At 42.5% G+C, this 9,632-nt stretch overlaps 1 protein-coding gene across 1 annotated transcript; it reads left to right on the top strand.

The window, feature by feature from the left end:
• Nucleotides 1–7,015: 7,015 nt before the first annotated feature.
• Nucleotides 7,016–7,603, top strand: LOC147985670 (uncharacterized). The gene has a single exon (XM_087541692.1). It carries the CDS (start codon nt 7,016–7,018, stop codon nt 7,601–7,603), a length of 588 nt encoding a protein of 195 aa, XP_087397818.1.
• Nucleotides 7,604–9,632: the final 2,029 nt, after the last annotated feature.

The raw sequence follows: 9,632 nt of genomic DNA, 5'->3' as shown, positions 1-9,632 counted from the left end.
GTAATAAGTTCATAAGAACAGAGTTACGCATTAAGCAAGATGACATGATGTAGAGGGATAAACTCAAGCAATATGATATAAACCCCATATTTTTATCCTCGATGGCAACAATACAATACGTGCCTTGCTGCCCCTACTGTCACTGGGAAAGGACACCGCAAGATTGAACCCAAAGCTAAGCACTTCTCCCATTGCAAGAAAGATCAATCTAGTAGGCCAAACTAAACCGATAATTCGAAGAGACTTGCAAAGATATCAAATCATGCATATAAGAATTCAGAGAGGAACCAAATAATATTCATAGATAATCTTGTTCATAAACCCACAATTCATCGAATCTCGGCAAACACACCGGAAAAGAGTATTACATCGAATAGATCTCCAAGAACATTGAGGAGAACTTTGTATTGAGAATCAAAGAGAGAGAAGAAGCCATCTAGCTAATAACTATGGACCCGAAGGTCTGTGGTAAACTACTCATGCTTCATCGGAGAAGCAATGGTGTTGATGTAGAAGCCCTCCGTGATCGATTCCCCCTCCGACAGATCGCCGGAAAAGGCCCCAAGATGGGATCTCACGGGTACAGATGGTTGCGGCAGCAGAAAAGTGGTTTCGTGGCTTGCCGCGATGTTTTTAGGGTATAAGAGTGTATATAGGCGAAAGAAGTACGTCGGTGGAGCTACGAGGGGCCCACGAGGGTGGGGGCGCACCTACCCCCCTAGGCGCGCCCTCCTGCCTCATGGCCACCTCGTGGAGTTCCACACTTTGACTCCAAGTCTTCTGGATTGCTTTCGGTCCAAGAAAGATCATCGCGAAGGTTTCATTCCGTTTGGACTCCGTTTGGTATTCCTTTTCTACTAAACTCTAAAATAGGCAAAAAAAACAAAAATTGGCACTAGGCCTCCGGTTAATAGGTTAGTCCCAAAAATAATACTCCCTCCGTTCCAATTTACTCATCGTGGTTTTAGTTCAAATTTGAACTAAAACCACGACGAGTAAATCGGAACAGAGGGAGTATAAAAGAGCATAGTAAAGTCTGTTAAACATCCAAAACAGATAATATAATAGCATGGAACAATCAAAAATTATAGATATGTTGGAGATGTATCAAGCATCCCCAAGCTTAATTCCTGCTCGTCCTCGAGTAGGTAAATGATAAAAACAGAATGTTTAATGTGGAATGCTACATATCATAATTATCAATGTAATTTTATTTATTGTGGCATGAATGTTCAGATCCTGTAGCGACCCGAACCAAATGGATCAAGACTCTGTGCTTAAATGTTATCCCTGGATCGGTATGCTGACACACACAGTACTCGAGGACTTATAACAGAGGTAAATCACATGTATAAAGTAACGTAAATACTATTACCTCAATCCATATAGCGGAAGTAACAACAAGGTTGTGGATTCCCATCAACACCAACGACAAAGTTGAGTGTAGAAATCGTAACCCTAACGTATCACTTACTCGTCGTAAGATTCCTGCAACATGAGACGTTGCAGCCACAAAGGGTCAGTACATTGAATGTACTCGGAAATTCACACCATATGATAAAATGAGAATGGCTATCTCTATATGCATATTTGGCTGGTGGAGGCTCAAAGTTTAATTTTGCATAAAGCTAATTTTTTCCTACAACAAAGGAATATATTTTATTTACTACAAAGTTTGCTGAAAACATTGAGAATGTTAACCCCATCTCAATCCCAATTAAAGTAATCATTAACCCAACCAGTTAATTAAATTAAGTGATGAGATCAACATGATAATTCAAGAACCAGATACTCAAGATGTCCATAACCGGGGACAAGGCCAATCATGATTAGTTTGTACACTCTGCAGAGGTTTGCGCACTTTTCCCCACAAGACTCGATCTCCCCTGTTGGATTTCTCGCACTACATGGTGTTTGAGAAACGGATGACCGAGACACAGTCTTTCAGAAACATTAACTCTTTACTCAGGGTGGATAGTTACACCTACTTTCCCCTACATCTGCTAGCCCACCACTGAAAGAGGTCATGCAACATACTCAACAGTGCTAGAGCCCATAATAGCTTGTGGCTGCACACGGAAGTTTCTAGCATGAATAATCTTATAATCCCTTTGAGCCTGGGTGGCATTTCATAGGATGATCACACGGGTCCTCCGGGATCCCCTTGGGCAAGCACTGGGTTCTCCAGGTGCCCGGGCAAACCACTGGGTGCTCCAGGGTGCCCCAACCATTCCACCCAGATGTGTGTTTAAGTAGCCACCTTAAGTTAACCATTAATTAATAATCTCACATCTATCATGGATTCACTCAAACTCAATCCACGTCTACGAGCATAGCATAGCAACATGAGCATAACGTAGAAGTAACTCCCCAAGGTTTGATAATAAAAGGGCAATAGGTTCCTACCTCATCAACTACTTCCCAATATCCACATGTTATCAATCCTACTCATGCAATGTTTGAGGGTTGAAACTAATGCATAAAAACTGGGTAATGAAAAATATGATCAAAGTGTGAACTTGCCTCGTACTGTTGATGTAGAAGATTTGCACTCATAACTCCTGATAGTTCTACTCATCATACTCCGGTCAATCTAGCGTAAGCAAGCAATAGTAACCACACATAAGCAATCACTCAAAAGATCGGAAAGAACGAAGAAGACAATTCGAAAAATATCAAACCAACAAATAACTCTGCAACATAAAACAATTTCTAACATTAACAAAATTATGTGAATTTGGTCTTATCAGAAAGTTTAAGTCAAGAGCTTCGATTTGCAAAAAGAATCAACTAAATCGGAGTTATAAAACTCAAGTTATGAACAAAAGAAGTTTGAATACGAATCTGAACAAATTTCAAAATTTCAAAATTTCAAAAAGTTGATGTGACAGGTTCACTGGATAGGTGAAAACAAGACAAAACTATAGGCATTGGTTTGATCTGATTTGGATGAACGAGTAAAAAGTTATGGCTATTTAAAAAATCAGGGCTAAACTCTTTTACGAAAAAAATAGATATGACTAAAAATCTAGGTCTAATGTATAGATACATAGACTAATTGATAATCTAGTTATTCTGCCGTACTAGTCTAGAAATAAAAAATTACGAAAGTATAAAAAGAAAAGAAAACGAAGAAAGATACCTTTATAAGACAGAGAAAAGACGATTTCGAAGAGAGGAGACAATTTCCAAAAGTCCTTCTGAAGAGGAAAAAATATATTTTTTCATTAATGAATCTAGTCAAACCAAAATATTGATTTAACCCGAATTAGATAATTTTTGAAGGCTTTATGAGTCTATATTTATAGATGGAAAAGAGATTTAAGGGTCAAAGGCTAGACAATATGGGACTAAATATATACATACATAGATGAATTTTTTTAAAAAAAACCATAGGCTAAAAGTTAGGCCCGGGTGCGCACTGTAGTTTTTTTTAAACAAAATTCGGTCAAATAAAAAAAGGTTGGCTGGGCCTGGCCCATGTAGGAGAAAAGAAAATGATGGGGCGCCCGATGCCACTATACTGCGCATGTGGGCGACAATTTAGTTCCAGGCACACACGCAGTTTTCCTTTTTTTAATAGAAACAGAAAATGGAGAACGAAATAACGAATATAAAAGTAAAATTATATATAGGCATATTATATATCGAAATTTTCAAAAAAATATTTTCTACGACTTGAAAATTTTTCTAGCATCAAATATAATCCACACAAATTCAAATAAATCAAACAGTGCTACTGCTCTAATAGAATCCAATAAAAATCATTTTAAAATACCAAAATGATTTCAAATTTATTTCTCTCCAAGTTTCTAATGTAGGGAATCATTTTACCATGTTTTCCATATATTTTATTTTTGGAGAAAAATAATTTGAATAAAAACCAAATAACCCCAAATTGAAAATAATTTCAATGAGACTTTGAATTTAATTCTTTTAAAACTTCCAACTCATATTTCGTATGTTCCGAAGAAGTCATTTTATCTTCTCTCGTGGAAATCATTGAGTTGCATAAAGTTTCTGAGTTGGAAAATATTGCCAAATAAATTTCAAATATTTTCAAAACCCTTTTCATTTATTTAAATGGAAGGAGTCATGTCATCTTATCTCTAGGGTTTTTTATTTGAAAAGAATTTGAATTCACGGAGATCATAAAAGCAAAAAATGAAAGTTTGGGAAAGTCCTTTTATTCCCTCTCATTTAACTTTCAAAAAGTTTCGAATTTCAGTCAATCAATCACACAATAATCAAACAAAACTATCTATTTAATATAACATTCCAAAATTTAAAATTTTGGGATGTTACAAACCTACCACCCTTAACATGAATCCCGTCCTCGAGATTCGGAGAGGCTAGCAAGAAATAGGTTAGGGTTTGGGGGTCTCCTCAAAATCCATCGATTGTCGCGGGAGGGGGTCTGGGTGCTACCACCCTTAGAAGCATGGTTACGGTTCCATCAAAACTCATATACTTCCTCCTTTTCGTTGACACTGTCGATCCTCTCAGATCTTCAGGATAATTTCTTCTCTGGGACCTTCCGGTAGTGGCATAACCTTTTTCCTCAATTATTGTGTCCTTTCATCTTGGTAAGGTCCTTCTGTGGCTGGGTCTTCTTAGCTGACGGGTCTGGCGCCAATACTAAACAACTATCGATATCTCCTAGTGGTCAACAATTTATGGTTTTTCCTGCAACAAATGGGTCTGGGCTTTATTCTCACCGTATGACCTACGATTGGCAACAGCTGCCTTGTACCAGGGAAAAAAATACTTATACCATTCTAAGGTTCAAACACGATTTAATATCGTCGTCTCTCTACTATAGGGAAGTCACTCAGATTTACCATCCCATATAGCACGGCGAATAAAAAGAGTAAGTCGGTATGGTGATCAATCCATCCCGCACCCAAATCATTACCTTGTATATGGTTTAGCGAATCTCGCAAGTTAACACTCGGTCATCCTCACAAGCATTGCATAATTTCTCTTGTTTACGAACTGCGTTCGGAAAAATCCATTGATTCTGCAAGCCAAACAAACATCTATCGTTCCTTCACAACTCTCAGGTTTTGCGTTACTCCTATAAAATCGTTTGTCGATAAAATCATAACTTCTTCCAGGGTTTTTCCTTCAGCAAGAGTGTGCTTGCTTCTTGGCAGGTCCTGGGGCTTGTGGGTTATGGCCCATCTCATCACTTGCAAACCTTGAAATCATCATCGGGGGCAACTGATCATTACCCCAACATCCAGCTTCTTAGCAATCTTAAATCCATCCAATTGTATTGTCTCCTTTGCTTCTATTTGTACCAAATTAAGACGTGATTACTCAGACTCATCGTGGGGTTACACTTGCTCCATATTACCAGCATTCTACCTCCTTTATATCCAATAGTACTTCATCCCCTCATAATCTTAGGGTCCCCACATATCGAGATAAAACTCGTACTTACTTTGTCCAAAGTCCACTTCGTGCAACATCATTATCCCTTCCAGGGGTCAAGTGTCCTCACAGGGTACTACCACCCTTAAAATGCACAGATTCATCCATAGACCATAGTTCTCATATCCTCGAAAATGGTCAAAAACTTTCTTCATAGAGTAACAACTCATAAAATCCAAATCAGTACCAATGATACTAACTTTATTGATCCTCAAATTATTACAATCTCCTGCGCTTCCATTACATGCTTCAACTCAACACCGCAATATAAAAAAATTGTTCCCACTGCCACTACTATATTTCTTTTGTTGCAAACTCAACTATTTAGCACAAGGCTCCTTCTCCTTGGGGAATTCTCTGGCATAGTGCCCTGTTCCATTACAACGAAAACATATTACTTCTGACAAGTCTCAAGGTTTCCTTTTTGGGCAACCTATAACGCCCCAAGACCGGAGCTTCAGTGCCTTCCAGGGTTTCTGGGTTTCGTCGTGTGATTTGTTTGGTTCATCGCTTTCATCTTTGCATCATGTGCATTGCATCATGTCTCCATGCCATCATGTCATTTCTTTTCTTAACTCAACTAAATAAATTGCATGGATCTTTGGTCCATTTAAATCGAGGGATATTCACTATGGTGATTACTCTTTAAAACTTATTCTCCCAATATTTTAGGGAGCTATATAAATTATATTCCAATAATTTGGAATCACCCATAACACACGTGCAGATAATCCCATGCCTTTCTGCTTCGAGTTGATCTCCAAACCTTGCCGAAAATTCTTTCTTCTTTTTTTGAGGCTCCTCCAAAAGTCTCAACATTTTTGGACCTTCCCAAAACTCACTTCCATTCAAATCATTTGAATTAATTTCAAATGAGTTTGAATTCAACTTCAACCACGTGCCCACTTCTATTTTGCGGGATCAAGCTCATTTTTGCAAGTCCGGGGAAATTATCCCTATGTGCAAAATCCTTCCATAACCCTCTCCTTCTTTTCCCTCTCTCGATTTTCTTTTCTGTTAAAGGATATAAGAGAAGAGAGAGAGAGAGAGAGAGAAAAGCCCAGCCTAGGCCGACCTGCTAGGCCCAGCCGGCCCATCTAACTCCTCCAACCCTAGGCGCCCGAGCCACCTAGGCCCGATCCCCTACTCCTCCTTCATGCTTCATAGCGCCGCCAGGAGAGCGTTGCACGCGCACGCATCCCAATCCCCATCTCCCCTCGATCTCTCTTTATCGCTCGCAGTAGTCCCTTCCCTCGATCCCACCTCTCCCGTACGCCGCGCCACCTCTCCTCTCGTTCTCTTCCTTCCTCTTTTGCCCGCGTCCCTGTTCACCTCCTCTGCACCGCGCCCCAAGTCCCGAACCTCCATGGAGCTCGCGCCCCATCTTGCTCCAGGGTAAGGAACTCCCCCGTGCGTCTCCCTCCTCGCGCCCGTCCAGCAGGCCCCCGTGTTGCCGCCTCACTCGCCAAGGCCCGCGAGGCCATCAACATCGTCGCACCCCTGCTGCCTCCCTCCCTTGGCGACCTTGACCTCGGGCCTGTTTCGCCTTGCCGTCGTGCACCTTGTCTCCTCTGCACCCATGGTGCCTCTCATGCTCCCCTGCACTACGAACCCCGAGCTCTGTCATTTCTGCTTCGCTCCGCTGCTACCGCCCCCATCTCCGGCCCCGTTCTCCTGCAACGCCCTTCCTCCTGATGCTCTGCACCAGCACCAAGTCATGGCCGATTTTGTTGTTTCATTGTTGGGCATGAGCAGCTATGGCTCGACATCTTCTGCCGCTGCTCGCCCACTGCCCACCAGAGGCCCTTATGTCTTGTTTCATTTTGGATGGGCAAGAATGTCGCCAAGACTCCGTGGACCGTCAGGCATTTTCTTTGAGATTTTTGCCAAGTACCACGACGACGCATCTTGTTCATCTACCGCCGTTTTCGAAACCGCTAAGAACGGCAAGTACCTCGGCAAGTACCTTGACGCCCGATGCATAGAACGACTACCGTCGCCGACGACCCGAGTACCACTACCGTCGACCCTCGAAGACTCCGTGGACGTCAAGGTCCTTGCCATGACCTCGAACATCTACGGAATGTGCACGACTACAAAATGGGTACCACTACCGTTGCCGAAGACCAGTGTAACGGTATCGTCATGTCCGACTACCGTCGCGTGAACAACTACTTCCACTACCGCCGTCGCGAGAACGCCTACTTCCCTCTACGAACTTGATCCGTTCCGATAAGGCACGCTTCACAAGGTATAACCATCGACATGACCGTCCGTGGACTGAATGCATGTTATGTGATACGAGATGAACCCCGTGTGCGTAGCGTGCCCGTTTGTTACGTGCACGACCCTCGGTTGCCATGCCGCCGACACATGGGACACCCGGTATCTGGGAGCGCCCCATCTTCTTTTTCTCGCTCCCGCCACTTCCTTTTGCACCGGTATCTCTATGAGCTACCGGAACTGATATGTTGCCGTGGCATCACTTTCGGATTCGTTGCCGTGGCACCCCTTTCGTTTCCGCCACGATGACAAATGCCTCGTATCTTATCATGACAACATTTTCATAAATATTGCATAAAACTTGCTCATGTCACCCGCATCAGGATAACAACAACTAAAATGTTTAAAATTGTTGTTTGCATTAAATTGCTAAATGCATATGGGGATTTTTCGGACTTGTCGTTTTGTTGTTCCGGCCTCATTTAAACTTGCCTAGATAGATAATTTCTTATGCTTCCCCTCTTGCCATGCTAACAACATTTAATATTGTTGAGTACCTAAACGAGAGAGAACTAATTAAGTCATGTGGTGTTTCGTCAATATGCAACTCGTTGCATATTGAGCTCCATTTAATTTGTAGGATTGTTTGTGCATTTTTCCATGCCATGCCTCATTAAACCGGAAATGCATCATACTTGTTTGCGCATCATGCCATGCTTATGTGATGGTTGTTTACCATGTGGTTTGCTTTCTTTCTGGTGTTGCTTCTTCGGGTTAGTTCCGGTAACGTCGCGTTGTGACGATCCACTCGACTACGTCCGTTTGTCTTCTTCATGGACTCGTTCTTCTTCCTTGCGGGATCTCAGGCAAGATGACCATACCCTCGAAATCACTTCTATCTTTGCTTGCTTAGTGGCTCGCTCTTTTGCTATGCCTTTGCTGCGATACCTACCACTTGCTTATCAGGCCTCCCATATTGTTGAACCAAGCCTCTAACCCACCTTGTCCTAGCAACCGTTGTTTGGCTATGTTACCGCTTTGCTCAGCCCTCTTATAGCGTTGTTAGTTGCAGGTGAAGATTGGAGCTTGTTCCTTGTTGGAACATGGATATTTTGTTGGGATATCACAATATCTCTTATTTAATTAATGCATCTATATACTTGGTAAAGTGTGGAAGGCTCGGCCTTATGCCTGGTGTTTTGTTCCACTCTTGCCGCCCTAGTTTCCGTCATATCGGTGTTATGTTCCCGGATTTTGCGTTCCTTACGCGGTTGGGTTATAATGGGAACCCCTTGACAGTTCGCTTTGAATAAAACTCCTCCAGCAAGACCCAACTTTGGTTTTACCATTCGCCACCTAGCCTTTTTTTCCTTGGGTTAGGCCAGCCCAAGGGTCATCTTTATTTTTAAACCCCCCCGGGCTAGTGCTTGTCTAAGTGTTGGTCCAAACTAGAGCCACTTGCGGCGCCACCTCGGGGAAACTTGAGGGCTGGTTTTAGCTGTACGTAGTGTTCATCCGGTGTTGCCCTGAGAACGAGATATGTGCAGCTCCTATCAGGATGTCGGCGCATCGGGCGGTCTTGCTGGACTTGTTTTACCATTGTCGAGTATGTCTTGTTACCGAGATTCCGAGTCTGATCGGGTCTTCCCGCTAGAAGGAACATCCTTCGTTGACCGTGAGAGCTTGTGATGGGCTAAGTTGGGACACCCCTGCAGGGATTTGAACTTTCGAAAGCCGTGCCCACGGTTATGGGCAGATGGGAATTTGTTAATGTCCGGTTGTAGAAAACCTGAAGTTGACCTTAATTAAAATACATCAACCGCGTGTGTAACCATGATGGTCTCTTTCCGACGGGGTCTGGGAAGTGAACACGATGTTGGAGTAATGCTTGACGTAGGTTGTTCTAGGATCACTTCTTGATCATAGTTTCTCGTTCGTGCTTTGCCTTCTCTTCTCACTCTCATTTGCGTATG

The sequence above is a fragment of the Triticum urartu genome, chromosome 2A (genome assembly GCF_056163025.1).
Source record: "Triticum urartu cultivar PI428250 chromosome 2A, HENAU_Tu73, whole genome shotgun sequence".
Taxonomy (NCBI): Eukaryota; Viridiplantae; Streptophyta; class Magnoliopsida; order Poales; family Poaceae; genus Triticum; species Triticum urartu.
The sequence above is the reverse complement of the archived record's forward strand: the minus strand, read 5'-3'. Positions and strand labels throughout refer to the sequence as shown.

Coding starts and splice junctions, on each gene's coding strand:
- LOC147985670 (XM_087541692.1), top strand. CDS start 7,016: ATGGTGCCTCTCATGCTCCCCTGCACTACGAACCCCGAGCTCTGTCAT.